This window comes from Taudactylus pleione, unplaced genomic scaffold (genome assembly GCF_031769625.1).
Source record: "Taudactylus pleione unplaced genomic scaffold, aTauple2 ptg000292l, whole genome shotgun sequence".
Classification (NCBI taxonomy): Eukaryota; Metazoa; Chordata; class Amphibia; order Anura; family Myobatrachidae; genus Taudactylus; species Taudactylus pleione.
The window spans coordinates 3332869-3350795 of record NW_028284694.1 but is presented as its reverse complement, the minus strand read 5'-3'; the positions used below and the strand labels follow the sequence as shown (position 1 = coordinate 3350795).

The following is a 17927-nucleotide window of genomic DNA, read 5'->3' as shown; positions in this document are numbered from 1 at the left end:
CCCCAGTAGCAGTCCCTGCCCCGTATGCCTGTCAGACCACCTATGCAGTCCAATGAAGGTATCTGACCCCCTAATAGGTGTGAGTGACCTGGGCATTAGGCCCAGGCCACTAAAGGGCAAATAGGTGGGCCCTCTAGTGAGGTGGGCCCTCTAGTGACCTGGGCCTAATGCCCAAGTCACACACCTATTGGGGGCATATACCTTCAATTGGGCCTAATGCCCCCTATGTTGCCCGGGTCTTGTGCCCGCCTATAGACCCACAGGCCTATTGCCTGAATTTATCCCACGGGCCTAGTGCCCGACAACCCTGGTGGTCTAGGAAGGAGTAAATTACCGGTGGCCCAAGGCCGCCTACCGGTACGGTGGAAGAGGCTGCCGGGGGGAGCTTTGTTAGCTCTTTTGCTTTCCTCTCCCGCAGTCCTCTTCGGTCCTCAGCTTCAGTCTTCTGCCGCTGGCCCATCCTGGCCAGTGGCACCACCTCTTCCTTCTTGATCACGCCTTCTTCTGGCCTCTTGCACCACCTCTTCCTTCCTGATCTCGCCGCTCTTCTCTTGTCTTCGGGAGATCTTCATTGCTCCCCTCCGCCGATGGACTGAACGTTCCTGCTCAGCGGCGTCTATTCAAGACACCGCGAGTGGGCGGGGCTATGATGCAGCGAGCAGCGATTGGCTCATCGCGTCTGCCTCCTATTGGCTGCTGGACTGCGAGCCAAAAGCTTGCAGCCAGTGCCAAACAACCACCGCCACTACTTGGCTACCAGGCAGCGAGCTACGCCCAGCTCGCGCCCGGAGCCAAGTTTCTCTCGCCGCCACTGGTGGAAAGGACCAGGTGGTCCCTTCACCAGGTACCCACCACGGTGGCTTACCCGGCGCTGGGAACAAACACTGTCCCAGCGCTGGACACGGACGCTGTGCCGATGCTGAGATCAGACACTTGATCCCAGCACGGCTTTCCACAGCAGCAGCCAATGAGAGTCTATCTGACTCTCATTGGCTGCTCTAACAGACAGCGTTATGTCTGTCTCTGCAGGGGGACGCGCTGTGCTGCAGCCAGCTGTCAGGGATTGGCCACAGCACAGCGCGTCCCCGGGGACCCGGCTACTTTAAAAAAGTGAGTCCCCAGTGCCCGATATCGGGTAAAATACGCGCTATAGCGCGTATTTGCGAACACTGGTATAGAGATTTGTGGAGCTCCTGAGTGGTTCTAATATCTTTTTTACATTCGGTATTACATTATTCTCATTATATTTGCAGGCAGTGGAGCACACTCACCGATTTTGCCTCCAAGTTCTTCAGAAAATGTTTCAGGATCAGTGTGTTAATAATAATACAGAATTGGTTCACTCTAATGTCTTATTTACAGCCCCTAAACCTCTTTACAGACTTTCAAAGCTGATATCCAGTTATAATGTAACAACTGCACTCAAGCAATTATAGATTTGACTCATTGATTTAAAGCATACTTTTGCTAATTCCGAAGAGCGTCCTGATCTCAAGCTTTGCTCTCCCCTGCAGTGGCTGTGGATCGCCTACCGAATTTCTTGTCCATACCAAACTCAGCCGACGGCAAGCCGCTACCCCATCACCAGTGCTCCATCCACCTGAACAGTGAGGATATGCACCTGCTGAATGAGGCCTATGAGGATGCCTGCAAGGGTTTACCTTCTCAGCGGTAAAGAGACAGCAGTGACAGTATAAGTATCATGTGCATAAAAATATCTACTACATATATAAATGGTGTTTTGTTCAAATAGTCCACAAAGCTGAAATAGACGTGATTATTTAAGGACAGGGTCCTACAGCGAGTTGGGTTCCAATATTTAATCATTTAACTTGATAGAGGTGTTCTATAGAATAAATCCATTATGGAGCTTTGTACGCAAATTACTAGCACTTGCCAATAGGCCCCCAGCGGTGAGCCACAATGTTCTAGTATCAGTTCTGTGCTCTTCTGCGGACTTGGTGTTTGGCGACGCACCCCAGGTAATTTTTTCACGCATTTGCATGGCTGTGAATGTAGGGATTATTGGGAGATCTGGTAAATGTCAGTATATGCCGACACTGGATGATGTAAAGTAGAACAAGCAAAATTAACGACCTTTCCCTTGAAAAAATGTCAGTGTTTATTGAGGGCACATTCCTTTTAGGGATCAGCGGTCCCCACGTCTACAGCAGTTAGAGCTGTATTTCCCATGTTATGTATAAACCTGGGGTCAGACCATGAACACTTCCTTCTCCCTCTTACCACATATAGGGATCAATCCAATCAGGAGCGAGTTGGAAAAGCGAGTTTGTTTCATGAAACTCGCAGCCGCGCTCCCGAGAAAGGCGAGGTCCAATTAGAGATGCTAATTTGCGGTAGTCGCAGCAAAGTTACTCGACTTTTTTACAAAGTGCGATCTGGGAGAAGTGCATGAAAAAGGGGAGAAACCATCTTGGACCCTAAAAAAGTGACAACTGAGATAGCTGGACCATATAGAAGGCTGTTACTGGCCATAAGGAAAGTAAGGGAGGAAAAATTCTAGCAGGCAAGTGTTTTTCAGCAAATGAAAGTCTTTCCACCACGTTGGGGATCAGACACTTGTATATCTAACAACATCGTTATCGTCAATCGTTCATTATACTGGGCAGTGGATAATGTGCCCACAATGAACAATATGTCGTTCAGTGCCGGCACCCTCCACCATCCCCGAACATGCACAACCGTCAGGTAGGACAGTAGGTTCAGGCGATGACGGATGGCGACAACGACTAGCGGGAGCGCGCATCGCTTGTCGTTGCCGGCGTATCCAGTGCACGATTAATGAACGGCTGAACGATAACGATGTCGTTATCGTTCAGTCATTCATTTATATTGTGTAGTGCAGGGCTTCTAAAATCTAGGAGCCAGGATGAAAGTGTAGGAGCCAGACCACTGTCCCCCCAAAAAAATTAAAGGAGTGAGTGAGGAGCACAGCTCTGTGTGTTATACACACTATACTAGTCCACAAAATTTGTCACAGTTGAATGGATACAGTAAAATGGAGGCCCCCTCACTGCTCTGCACAGCTCCCCTGCTCCACCCTCCAGTAATAACGGACCACATATCCCATAAAATAATGGTGCCAGAAAGTACAGCAAAACCCCCCTCCCCTCGTGCTCACACCACTATCACTCTGAAGCCGCTCCACAATCCCTGGCCGCGCGTAGACCCTACTACCGGAGAGCTCTATACAGCTGGAGATAATAGACAGTAGACAGCCGGGACGTACAGGAGGATCAGCGTAGACTGGGACAGGCAGCAGGGATCAGAGCAGACCAGGATGGAGTCAGTGCAGGCCGGGACGGACACAGGCACAGCAGTCACCGCAGGCGACACTCAGCACATACACTCCTGTGCATGATATGAACACCGCAATACTATAGGCATGAATCTCCGCCGGAGCTGATGAGGATCTGCTTCCTCCCTCACTGCAAAATCTAGTAGCCAGGCAACAAAATCTGGTAGCCATGGCGACCTGCCCCCTGGGATTTGTCGAGCCCTGGTGTAGTGGATACGCGGCTTAAGACTAATTTTCAGCAAACAGATGCAAAAAACAAAGTCGGTGCTAGCAGATTGGCACTGGACCTGGCACGTCGAGTTCACAGTTTTAGTTCACTTCTAGGAAACAACGGTGTCTTTTTCTCTATATATTATTCTATTTCAAAATATATTTTTCTTTTACCTAACCTTTTTCATGTCTTTGGGCCTTATTCAGGGATGTATGCAAACCCGAAGGCTTATGTACATCTCCGATGGTGAGAGATCTGCGCAGTTGCTGTATGGTGCATGTACAGATGTCATTCTGTGAGATCGCTCTCAGTGCCCCCATACCCACAGGACGATTGTATTCCTGCGGCTGTTTTGGGCGTGGACTGGGCAACGACGGACACAACGTTCTCGGGGCAAAAAAAAAAGGGAGCATGTTGGCCCCATTTTTGAGACGTGCAAAAAGCCAATGTTTGCGTCTTGCAGCGTGAAAACACCAGCTGTCCTGCGTGACCTGAAAGGTTGCTCAGATAACCGATGGTCACGCAGAGTGATCGGATGCTGAGTATTTGAACACAGCCCTCGGACCTACGATGTCGGCAGTGGGCGCCTTTTATACACTAGACGCCTACTGCAGCATTAGCATAGTTTATCATCACTGCTGCGTACAAAATTGCAGCGTCTGTAGCTACTGCGTCCAGCTCTGATCAGGCCCATTGTCCGCCGACTGTTGGTTGTTTTGCAATCTATAGAGTTTTTTTTTTATACTTATAGCCACATAAGTCCAGTTACTGTATGTTGTGATACATATAAAACAGATGTAAACACGGAACAATCTCTAGTTAGTTCACCAGTCACAAGTTAGAGAATGAGTTTAGCTAAGTGTCTGATTAAATGGGCTGTAACTAGTGACATGTGATCAGTTGCATGTCATGTAGCTCAATATAAACCAACTCAGCACAACACGGACGATTTCCTGCGATTATATCATATTTGATGTCTTTTCATTTTATGGGGGAGATGTATTAGCGGCGACATCGCCGTTGCGGTACATCCCCCCCGACTTCGCATACATACCGCGGTTCATTACCGCGGTATGTACCAAGGATTTTGCAAAGGACAGCTCTCTCGATGAGAGCTGTCCTTTGCGATGCTGCCGGGCAGAGGGACTTCCGGGTTGAACACCCAGAAGTCCTTCTGCGCATGCGCAGAAGGCCGCGGGCCGCGGGGGCTCATGGGAGGGATCCGATCGGATCCCTCCCAGTCCCGAGCGTCGCGCAAAGAAGCCCATAGGCTTCTATTGGGTAACGCCACCTGAAGGGCGACGCGAAGCTGCATTCTGCTGCTTAATACATACGGGGAATGCGCTAAAACCCCCGAAAACTGCATTTTCGGGGGTTTTACCGCATTTTGTCGTTAATACATCTCCCCCCAAATCTGATCAATCCTCAGATACAGGTGAGCACCAGCATTTCCACATGCTAGCTGAGTACATGTGTTGCTGAATTACACTGGGATGGAATCTTGCATGGTAATGAATTACTGGCGGGTATGGAAACTGGTTTATAGTGAGAGTGATTGTAAAGACGTGGTGGCAGCGTGATAGCTTCCACGAGAGTGTAACAATGTAACAGCTGCGTGTACTCCTCACAGGCCCATGATTGAGGTGTGCATCCCCTCATCGCTGGACCCCACTCTCGCACCGCCTGATTGTCATGTCATTTCAATCTTCTCCCAGTACACGCCGTACACTCTGGCTGAGGGCCAGCTGTGGAGCGAAGAGGAAAAGAATAAATTTGCAGACAATGGTAACTGGCGCCTTTCTCTCTTATTACTGCGCACGCTGCTGCATTTTTTTTATTTGTAAAAAGTAAGCGCCAAGTTCAAGTCTTGCACAGAGTAACATGCATTCGCCAAGTACCCCAACAAAATGATGTGTGTCTTACTGTATTATTTGCATTTTATTGATCAGCTGTCAATGAGGAATTTTTATATAAGTGTCGTATTATAGTTATTTGACATATAATACGACGTGCGCACATTGCAAACATCGGCAGGCTACGTGCGAACGCAGCCTAGCGAACGGGTCTGAATCAGGCCCAGAGTACCAACCAATCAGCTCCTAACTGCCATTTTTCAAACACAGCCTGTACAGTGACAGTTAGGAGCTGATTGGTTGGTACTTTATCCCTCTCCAAGGCTTAGTACATCTCCCCCAATGTGAGTAATGAAATATCTGAAATGTGATCATTCTAGTCAGTAAGGATACCTCTTGGATTACAATATCTGTGCAAGGTACTGAAAGAGTGCATAAGTATGATGCTAATTTAGTAAATATCCCTCTCTTACATGTGACCGATAAAGTGATGCTCGGAAGCTTTTGGTTCATTTAAATGCGAATGATTCTGAATTTGGACAATTTTCTTCTAAGTGGAAATATTATCCAAGGAGCAAATGTTTAGCCGTGCAGTGATAAGGAAGTGAGAGGAGAGATGCACGACGCTCCCTTGCTGCATAGCAATACATTTGATCTATATGTGTAATTTCAGACTGGATGAATAACACTTTATTGTGTAAAATTGCTGCTTTGGACCAGTGTGCAGTATCATAGAGCAGCGTGCAATTTTCCAATCTGTATGTTTTTCTCCCTCACAAATGAAACCTGCTAAGAAAACAACTTGTGTCAAAATTATTTTCTTCTTTTTTTTTTTTTTTAAAGTGTTTGACTGGATAGAAAAATACGCTCCTGGCTTCAAGGCGTCCGTGATAGGCAGGGACGTCCTCACGCCACCAGATCTGGAAAAGATATTCGGCCTCCCAGGAGGGGTAACGTAGCCTCTGTTTATTTTTGAGCAACACTTGAGCTGTGATATTCTATTAAAGCTGAATTCTTCAGTTCTCAATTATGTGAACATGACTACAATATATTGCCAGTGTTATGAGTTGTAAAGTAATTAGGAGTCATTAGCAAAATACTTGTTATAGTCGTTAAAGTGCAGACTTCAGCATAATTATTTAATGGCAAGTTGCATATTACTTTTTATTGTTTCAAATTTAAAATAAATTAAAGTCATTATTACACTGATTTGTGTTTTTGACGACCGAACTACAGTATAGCACAGCTTTAGCTCTGTAACTCAAGTATAAAGATTTTATCGCCTTGGAAGAGTAACTATTGTACTGTAGGCTCTACAGCATTTCAGTATAGACGGAGACCACATACAGGGCCTGATACAGAGGTGACGGAATTCCAGCACAATGCCGATGTGCGGGATTATTTGCAACTGCGCAAGAACAAAAACTTCTGAACCCCCCACGGCGCATGCGTTACACAGAGTGTACTCGCAAAGATTCTATTGCGCTCGGGAGATACAGTGGGCGGGATGCATCAATACTGGTTTTGCGGTCAAACCTCAGAAAATTATGTTTTCGGAGGTTTACCCGCACATGCGATACATTCCGGGGCTTGGATGCGGTGGGCAACGCCATCTTTAGATGGGGTTGACCAATAGAAGCCTTTGGGCTTCTATTCGCAATTCTCCCTGAAGGAATAAAATCAGATTCCTCCCAGTACCACCCGCGGCGTGTGCGTCATTCGACACATGCGCCGAAAGGCTTCTGGGTCATAACCTTACTCTTACCGGGAGAACTGTCCTTTCTGATTATTTTCAAGCATATAGCGTTAATAAACGTCGTTATCAGGGCCGTATCTATAATGGGTGCAGGGTGTGCGGGGAACACGGGCCCCTGGGTCCAGGGGTGCCCCGCACCGCACACCCTGCACCCATAATATTACTTACCTCTCCGGAGTCCCACATCGGCGCGGAGGTCCGACGCTGTAAAACGACTGGAAAATGGCCGCGGCGGCCATTTTCCTGTCGTTTGCGCATGGGCAGTACAGGGAAAATGGCTGCCGCAGCCATTTTCCCGGTGACCTGTGCATACACTATAGACTCTGGGCACACTCTAGTGCCCAGAGTCTATAACTCGGGCGCTGGCCGCGCACAGCTCAGTGCGCTACCGGGCGGAGAGGAGGGGGCCTGTGTCAGAGACTGCACACGGGCTCCCTCCTCTCTAGATACGGCCCTGGTCGTTATGCTTGCGATGAGTGGCGGGATCCATCACATTAAAAATGCGATTCGTCAACCATCCTGCCCAGTATCAGAGAGGGGGCGGCAGAATGATGGGCGTTCCTGGGGTCGGTGACTAGGAGGCAGCCTGAAGTGAGTGCAAGAGAAATACGTTCCATGGGCGGGTTAATGGACTGTCACAGGCTTGTCAGTGATTGCGGCTGCGTTCTCAGACGTACAGACACAGCCACAGAGGTCACGTTCGTTCAGACGGAAATACTGCACCTGCCACGGGGCTGCTGCAAGTGTCGTGGTGCACGTGACGGTGAGCTGATGGTGGTGTGTTTAGAGTTACTGGCGGTGCTACAGTATGCAAAGACGCTGGAAGTGGGCGCTTCAGTGCTTGCTCATTCAGGAGCAGGCTACTGCACCAGGGGAAAGCTTATCACAGCAGCGTCCATCTCTGAATCAGACCCACAGTGTAGTGACTCTTAGCAGGGCCGAAACTAGGATTTTTGTCACCAGGGGCAAGACAGTAATTTGGCGCCCCCCCTGGTAATTCCCCCTGCAGCAGTGCCCCTATAGTAATGTCCCCTGAGGTAATGCCCTTGTAGTAGTGCCCATATAGTAATGCCCCTGTAGTAGTGCCCATATGATAATGCCCCATAGTAATGCCCCATAGCAATGCCCCTGTAGTAGTGCCCATATTGTAATGCCCTCATAGTAATGCCCATATGTTAATACCCCATAGTAATGCCCCGGTAGAGCCCATGCTCCCATATTAATGCCCTTGTGGTAATGCCCATGCCCCCATTATAATGCCCGTGTGGTAATGCCAATGCCCCCATAATAATGCCCCTGTGATAATGCCCATGCCCCTGTAGTGCAACTTATTAAAAAAAAAATACTTACCTTGAACACTGCTCCTACATCCAGCGTCGCGTCCGGTCCGCCGGCTGCTCCTTGGAACTATGGGGGAGACGTCATGACGTCTCCCCCATAGTGCCCGTGGGGAGAGCCGGAAGCTGGAGTTCGGGAGAGAACTCCAGCCTCCGGCTACACCGCGTCGCTGCAGAGAAGGAGCCGCGCACCCGCTGGTAATAAATTTTTCCAGCGGACGTCCGGCTTGGAGCCTCTCTGCAGCATCTGGCTGGAGGTCACTGGCACCGGGTACAGCGGCTCACCCGGTGCACGTGCACCTCCAGCCCCCCCCTATTTGCGGCCCTGCTCTTAGGGGCATATTCAAGCTTGAACGATGTTTCACCAGAAATCACCATAATGTCTGATTGCGCACATTACTGTTTAATTGGGTAAACCATCTTCACAATTTTCTCTATGGGATGCAAGGGAAGTGAAATAAAATATTGGTCGTGGCCTACATTCGCTCAACCAATCCGGTGGCTAGTGGGGATGATGCAGAGTAGTGTGCATGCAGTACAGAGAGGGTGCTTGCAGTACAGAGAGGGTGCGTGCAGTACAGAGAGGGTGCGTGCAGTACAGAGAGGGGGCGTGCAGTACAGAGAGGGGGCGTGCAGTACACAGAGGGGGCGTGCAGTACACAGAGGGGGCATGCAGTACAGAGAGGGGGCATGCAGTACAGAGAGGGGGCATGCAGTACAGAGAGGGTGTATTTAGTACAGAGAGGGGGCATGCAGTACAGAGAGGGGGCATGCAGTACAGAGAGGGGTTGTATGCAGTACAGAGAGGGGGCATGCAGTACAGAGGGTGCATCAACAGAATAGGGAGCTTATGCAGTGTGGTGCGCATCTGTAACTGCACCTATTTTCAGACTGATCTTTTGCACCAGGAATAGGGCTAGTTTAGGTGCGCGCTGATAGTGATGAAACCAAACACATAGCGGCGATACAGCTCTGCATACATTTCGTTTTGCGCACTGAACGCTGGAGCAATTACGGCAGACTTGTACAGTTCTGCCCCAATATGTTCTGACGATTCTTGACAAAAGTAACTTGCTGTCTGTTCTGTTACTTGCTTATGTGGCCCCTAAATATTATTGTGCAGCCCTCAATGACTTTAGAAAACAGACCTGTGAGTTATGAGCTTAGGGGGAGATGTACCAAGCTTTCTAAATAGTGGAGAAGTTGAGCATAGTAACCAATCCGCTTCTACTGTACCAATTATTTTATGACTTACCTACTAAAGGATAGAATATTATTTGATGGTCAGATACTTTTATTCAGTGGTCATTTTAGGGTTTCCTGGTGACTGACTGTGAGGCCAGATTTGTGCAATTCCAGTGTCATTTATTAACAATAGAAGATAAGATACTATTGAGCTTGGTTTATGTATATATCATGGTAGAACACATTCAAATTCTAATGTAAACAAAATAAAACTAAGGCCCTCATTCAGAGCCGTTCGCTATTTGTGGTCGCTCGTTTAAAAACAAGGGGTGGCTATTCAAATGATCCGTACGCACATTGCAGTCTGTTCACACCTCTAAGTCTGAACGAGCGAGCAAAACATACGCTCGTTTATTTGTTAAAAACGCCCCCTGGCCGCTCGCATTCTACGTCATGTCCGCTATTTATTAGATTAATCGAGTACATCGACCAGCGTATGAACTGCCCGCTATTCTTGTGGTTGGTGTTTGCTACCACAAATTTGCGAGCAGTTCTGGCTATAAAATAACCCAGTGACGTGGTCACTGACGCTGCTGTTTTAAATATGCACACCCATAAAACGCCCGTTTTGACCTTTAAGCACGCCTGCGTTCGGATCTCCACTCCCCATTTTCAAGCACCTTCCCCTGTTACCACCCACATACGCCTCATTCTGTCACTCAAAATAGCAGGCACTCGCTATATTGCGTACCAACGATTTTCGGCCGCACTGACTGGTTCGCGCATGCGTACTAAAAACCGTACGCATGCGCAGATGTGCAAACATCGCTCGGAACGAGCGTACTGCCGCTAACGAGCGGCTCTGAATGAGGGCCTAAGTTATGAATTACCTTTAAAGTTAGGTGCATTTTAATGTGTACATTCACATGTATATGACTGTTGTGTAGAATACCTCAAAATTTATATTTTTACAACTTCTACCTGTTGTTTTGTTCACAGAACATTTTCCATGGAAGTATGTCTCTGGATCAGTTATATTTTGCACGCCCGATACCGAAATTCTCCAATTATAGGACCCCCATAAGTGGTCTTTATTTGTGTGGCAGTGGAGCACATCCAGGTACAATATTACTTAGGAATGTATTTATTAAGCACTACATAGAGCTGCCTGTATGAGGAATAGGAGACACATACCAATGTACAAAATAACTGCAGAAACAGGGGTTAGGCTTTAGTAGTGAGCGTGTAGTGCATAATGTGGGCGATTCAATTCAGCGCAATGCTGAACAGCCCCGGTAAGTCATTTCCGGAGCTATTCAATTCAGCGCACTGTCAAGCCCAACTACAGGATTTGTGCGCGCACCCTCCAGAGTTCTCCGACTTAAGTGCCATCCGCAATGCTGTTTTCTGGCTTAGCGCAGAGCTAACAGCCTCGCGGCCCGCCCTATAGTCGGAGAATGCTGGTTACTGCGACTAAACACCCAGCTTAAGGAGCGGTAACCGGCATTCTGCAACTTAAGTGGTTGTAGTCGGACTTAACAGTGCGCTGAATTTAATAGCCCTGGGAACTCCTTCCCGGGGCTATTCAGCATCGCGCTGAATTGAATCGCCCCCAATATATTGAGCGGGACAACCACTGCAATGTCCCATGAGATGCCGACACACTAACGCAGCACGTGTGATACAAAACGACTGTCATGTCTGATGAAGATTAAAGCCAAATCAATAGGATTATTACTGGGATGATAAACTACCACTCCTACCCCACCACAGGCTGCAGAGGACCTGGAAGTGTTCCGGATGCTTAACCTGCATGGTCTGGTCCATTGTAGGCAGGGATGGACTGGCCCACAGGGGTACAGGGGAAATCCCCAGTGGGCCCCACTGCCTGAGGGCCAACTCCCCTACTCTAGGTGTCAGGTTCCAGACCTCAAATCATACATTGTTACTCAATTATATGGTCAGTTACCTGGTGGAGTAGAACCACTGATCAACACGGGTGCTTGGCTCCTTTCTATAGAAACTACAACCACATTTCCCTATTGGTTAGTCAAGCATCTCTGGGGTCTGACCACACCCCTTAAGCATGGGCCCCTACCACTGCATTCCCCCGGTGGGCCCTTTATGCCCCAGTTCAACACTGATTGTAAGCACCTAACCATCTGACCAAATCGATCCATGTTTCCGCCACTTGACTCTTGGGTTGATCTTCCCCGATGTGGCCACTTTGGCAGATAATGAAACTGCTGATACATAATTGATGATCCAGATAAAATTTCCATCGTCGTGTAGTAAAAGCAAAAAGGACAAACTGGGCTTGTGAGTGAGAGTTTACAGTACTGTATATTCCATTAAACCTATGGAGATGTTTGCTGTTTATGGCGAGTACTTGGGAGTATGAGGATTCCAGTAGATCAGTGGTTCTCAAACTCGGTCCTCAGGACCAGAAACTGGTCACATTTTCCAGGTCACACAACATGTGCACAGGTGTATTCATTACTCACTGACACATTTGAAAAGATCCACAGGGTGATCAGATGAGATGAGATGTTAGTTTTTATAACCTCTGCCAAGCGTTTGTGGCCTGGGATGTACTGTTTGACCTCTATCAATGTTTTGCTATACATATTTAGACGGGTTCGGTATGATTTACCGCAGCAGCCCGACAAAGTGGAAATCCCGAACATCGGAAGGTAAGTATAAACTAACCTATTCTACCCCCTAACCCTCCCTTAGGGGTGCCTAAACCTAACCCTCCCTCCCCCGCCGCCTAAACCTAAGTCCCCCGGGGGGGTGCCTAACCCTAGCCCCCCCTTCCCCTAGCCTGACCCGAACCTCCCGGGGGGGTGCCTAAGCCTAAGTCCCCCCCGGAAGCACTAAACCTAACCCCCCCCGTTGCTATCCGTGCGTGGCATCCTTTCAATCGCGTTGTCAGGCGCCGGTCTCCCGGTGTAGGTAAAATGACGGGCGTCGAGATTTCGACGCCTGTCATTTAACCAATGCTGGGATTTAGCAGTCGGGAAGCCGGTGGTTGGCATTGCGTCCGCCAGCTTCCCGACTGTTTCCCATTTAGTCCTCCCAACATGACCTATTCCAGGAGGGACACAATACTCTGCTCCTGGACTTCCCTCCTAATGCATTGTAATGTATTGCAGCCACCTGTGGTGAAACACCTTTTTTATCAGTTAATTAGTTCACAACAGGTGACGGCAATCATATATTAAGAGGGCAGTACAGGAGCAGCGCATTTTGTCCCTCCTGGAATGGGTCATGTTGGGAGGTACTGTCTGTATATTTGTCCTATAACTTCCACTTATCATTAAAGAACAGATGAATTACAGTAATGTCAGAGTTGCACTTTTATGATCTTATGACAGACACCAGCAGCAAACTCAGGATTTGTACAGGGAGGGGGGGTTTCCGAATGCTTGAATTAGAAAACACAGCAAAGAAAAACTGCCGCAGTGAGCGTAAAACAGGCACTTTTTTTGTAGTTCGTTTTTTATTTGCACGGTAGAGTCCCAAATTTTGTAAGTATTTTATACACTATAAAATATAGTTCTACCTGCAGTGAAGTTAGCTGCATTCACCACACTTTGGGGGAGATGTAAGAAGCCCTGAAGCGGTATCAGCGCACGCTATGTGCGCTGATACCGCTTCTCCCCGATGTATGATCGGGAGGTTGACTAATATAACTGTACTCCGCTTACACCTCATGGCATGAGATATGTGATGTTGCAGCCGAGGAGAGGAGGAGGCATATGGGTCAGAGAGAGCAGCCAATGGGCTGAATAGAGAGGTGAGGAGAAGGAATATGGGTCAGAGAGAGCAACCAATGGGCTGAGGAGAGAGGTGAGGAGGAGGCATATGGGTCAGAGAGAGCAACCAATTTCCTGAGGAGAGAGGTGAGGAGGAGGCATATGGGTCAGAGAGAACAGCCAATGTCCTGAGGAGAGAGGTGAGGAGGGGGCATATGGGTCAGAGAGAAAGCAGCCGATGGGCTGAGGAGAGAGGTGAGGAGGGGCATATGGGTCAGAGAGAAAGCAGCCGATGGGCTGAGGAGAGAGGTGAGGAGGGGGCATATGGGTCAGAGAGAGCAGGCAATGGGCTGAGGAGAGTGGTGAGGAGGGGCATATGGGTCAGAGAGAGCAGCCAATGGGCTGACGAGAGTGGTGAGGAGGAGCATATGGGTCAGAGAGCAGCCAATGGGCTGAGGAGAGAGGTGAGGAGGAGCATATGGGTCAGAGAGCAGCCATTGGGCTGAGGAGAGAGGTGAGGAGGGGGCATATGGGTCAGAGAGAGCAGCCATTGGGCTGAGGAGAGAGGTGAGGAGGAGGCATATGGGTCAGAGAGAGCAGCCAATGGGCTGAGGAGAGTGGTGAGGAGGGGGTGTATGGGTCAGAGAGAGCAGCCAATGGGCTGAGGAGAATGGTGAGGAGGGGGTATATGGGTAAAGAGAGCAGCCAATGGGCTGAGGAGACAGGTGAGGAGGAGCATATGGGTCAGAGAGAGCAGCTGACAATGGTGAAAGAGGTAAAGCTGGCAAGAGAAATGGCTGCCAGGACACAAGAGAGACTGGACACACTGAATGGAAAGTGTGGTAGATAAGAGGTGACTAGGGAATATACAGGGAGAGTATAGAGAGCTGTGTAACACAAAACTCATTTGAACCAGGAGAATAGATGTACAGTAATACAGTATAGAGTAAAGGAAGATTACAGTAAGACAAAAATAAATGACAGAGCAAACAAAGGTACAGGGGAAAGGGAGATGTATAACAGATTATTAAGCACTTATGTGTAAATCTATCAGTAAGGGAAATATTGTCTTTCATTTTAGTCAGTAAATCAGTAGTAAAGCGATGTGTCAGTAAGTGAAATACGGCCATTGCCATTGTAGCTAGATAATGGTTAGTTTGTCAGAGAGCAAATTGCTGGTAGTCAATTAGAGAGCAGATGAATAGACTGTTACTGGATACTTCAAAGTACATAAACTTGTAGTTATTAGCTAAGCCTATAAATCACTATGAAACGCGTTGGTGAATTATTTTTTGAGGTACAAGAAAAGAAAAGAAATGTAGCTGGTTTAACGATGGATAATATAAAGTGATTACAGATTAAGGCCTGATGCAGAGTTGGTTGGAAATTGTCCATATGTGATCCTGCATTGCATGCGCTGAAATAACTGTGTATATTTACCCACATGTAGGGTTGTACTCAATGCCTCTTATCTGTACACTTAGGGCCTGATTCAGAGGAGCTCGCAAAAAGCGAGCGCTCGCTCTGAATAAGGGCGGCTGTTTGTTTTTTTTGCCCGGCCTCCTGGCCACTCGCTAAGCTGTGGGTGACCACCCACAGCTTTAGCGGGAGGCCAGATGATGGTCGCGATGGTCATGACCATAGGGCTTGCGACGAGACCCTTGTGGTAGGGTCTCATCTGCCGCAAACCCCAGTATAGAGCCGGAAGCTCATTACTGACATCACTGGTGATGTCAGTAGGGCCGCCCACAGTCGGCAGGTGTTCCTTCAGGAACGCCTCCGTTTGTCCAGCCACCCCCCCACCCTGCCTATAAAACGGGGCGAGCTGTCGATCAACATCGACAGCCGCCCAGTTTGTAGCGAGCCACGGAGTGAGAGAATTTCTCTCTCGCTACGGGGCATGCGCACGCCTCGCGTGCGCAATGAACAACCATCGACTCGCTTGCGAGCGGGTCTGAAACAGACCCTTAGTGTGATCATTGTCATCATCATCAGAAGACACCAGAGTAAGCATAAGACCCATTGGGGCCCCCTTCCCTTGTGTGGTGTATGTGTGTGTGTACTGTATAAATACACACCACATTAAATCCACTGACATATGAAGTGATTAACATTGATTATCTTGTTACAATGGTATCTGCCAATGGTGGGATATATTAGGCAGCAAGTGAACAGTCACTTCTTGTAGTTGGTGTTTTGGAAACAGGTAAAATGGGCAAGCGTAATGATCTGAGCAACTTTGACAAGGGCCAAATTGTGGTGGCTGGACGTGTCCGAGCAATCCAAAACGGCAGGTCTTGTGGGGTGTTCCTGGTATGCAGTGGATAGTACCTACAAAAAGTGGTCCAAGGAAGGACAACTGGTGAATCAGCTACAGGGTCATGGGCATCCAAGGCTCATTGATGCACATGAGGAGGGAAGGCTAACCTGTCTAGTCCTATCCCACAGAATTTCCACTGTAGCACAAAGTGCCGAAAAACGTAATTCTGGCTTTGATAGAAAGGTGTCAGAACACACAGTACATAGTAACGTATGGGGCTGCATAGCGACAGGCCGGTCAAAGTGCCTATTCTGATCCCTGTCCACCACCAAATGCCCCTACAATGGGCACGTGAACTGGACCATAGAGCATTGGAAGAAGGTGGCCTGGTCTGATGAATTGCATTTTCTTTTACATCATGGGGACGGCTGGGTGCGTGTGTGGCGTTTATCTGGGGAAGAGATGACACCAGGATGCACTATTGGAAGAAGACAAGCTGGCAGAGGCAGGGTGATGCTCTGTGCAATGTACTGCTAGAGAACATTGGGTCCTGACATTCATGTGGATGTTACTTTGACACGTACCACCTACCTAAAAATTGTTGTGGAGAAAGTACACCCCTTCATGGCAACGGTATTCCCTGACGGTAGTGGACTCTTTCAGCAGGATAATGCGCCCCGTCACACTGCAAAAATTGTTCAAGAATGATTTGAGGAACACGACAAAGAATTCAAGGTGTTGACTTGGCCTCCAATTTTCACAGATCGCAATCTGATCGAGCATATGTGGGATGTGCTGGAGAAACAAGACTTGAGCATGGAGGCCCCAACTCACAACTTACAGGACATCTAGGATCTGCTGCTAATGTCTTAGTGCCAGATACTGCAGGACACTTTCAGAGGTTTTGTGGAGTCCATGCCTCAATGAGGCAGAACTGTTTTGGCGGCACAAGGGGGACCTACACAATATTAGGCAGGTGGTGTCAATTGTGTGTGTGTCTGTGTATCGAGATAGTGAAAATGTAAATTATACATACTGTATAATCCTGCTTTTTACTATTTTGGAAAGGTGGATTACTGACAGCACAAGAGCCACAAGGTATTTCTCTTGCCGTTATGTGCTATAGAGGGGACTAACTAGGGAAGTCTGCACAGACCTAAGCAAACTTTATAAAACATTTAATATGTAACAGCATACTGTATGGAACACGGGAGAAACCAAATGAGCAGCAGCAGCAATATGCGTGTAGAATTAAGAGATCACTATTAATAAATTTGTAGCAGCATACTTATTAAATATCAGAACTCCCAATTCTCAAAATCCAAGTGGTCCTAATGTCCAGAAGAGATTCTTTTTTGGAATTTGGATCATTATTATCTAGAACTTCTAGTCCTTAGGGGACCTGCCCCAATACATTGTGGCAGAAAGTCTCACATGGGGCATATAGCAGATTATTATGCAGAAGCAAGCAAAGGTGGCTGTTATGGTGCGTACACACGGTACAATAAAAATGAATGATATGAACGATAAGGATATCGTTCATCATTTTATCGTTCAAATCGTTACCCAACTTACCCACGACCAACAATGCGCGTTTCCGCATGGTCGATATCGATATCGTCCATCGGCCATACATGTAGGCCAACCTTGATGATATCGTTATCTATCCATAGGGGTCCGCGATCATTGATCTTGGGTCGTTGGTGGTTTTTGGTGTGTGGATGAAAAATATTGTTCATCCAGCACAACAGAATTTTTAAAGGGGGATCATTCAGCTATATCGTTATCGCTGACGATCGTCCCGTGTGTTACGCACCCTTAGTATTGCAGGCAAGGATTAGGAATTTAGTGAGCAACTTCGAAACTTTCAGATCCAAATCCGCTTACTTAGTCCATCTGGCTCAGCAATCAAACAACTCTCAGGTACTGATGGCAACGCCCGCCGCTAAATGATAGGTGCACATGACCCAGATGTCCATCCGGGACAAATCGTAAAGCTCTGTTTCAATAGATTAGAATTACCTCTGAATCCGTCTTCAATAGATGTAACAACAAGATGGTACTTGTGATTGTGTGTTGACATGTTTCGTCTATAGAGTAGTTTTAGATTTTTTCAAAGTGAGAACAGATGGAAATTTTCACTACCATTCACCAAATGGAGCTGAAGGTGCAAGATCCAGAGAAAATGCACTAAAGGAAGATTGGGAAGAAATAAAACAAGACATAAGACAATTAAAAGGAAGTCTCA

At 47.8% G+C, this 17927-nt stretch overlaps 1 protein-coding gene across 2 annotated transcripts in view; it reads left to right on the top strand.

Moving 5' to 3' along the window:
• PYROXD2 (pyridine nucleotide-disulphide oxidoreductase domain 2) overlaps positions 1-17927 on the top strand; it is a 95582-nt gene that overhangs the window by 66676 nt on the left and 10979 nt on the right. For both annotated transcript variants that reach the window (XM_088482759.1, XM_088482761.1), the window contains exons 12-15: positions 1515-1671; positions 5161-5315; positions 6227-6333; positions 10661-10781. In XM_088482759.1, coding sequence (XP_088338885.1) covers positions 1515-1671; positions 5161-5315; positions 6227-6333; positions 10661-10781 — 540 coding nt within the window. The remainder of the gene's footprint in view (positions 1-1514; positions 1672-5160; positions 5316-6226; positions 6334-10660; positions 10782-17927) is intronic.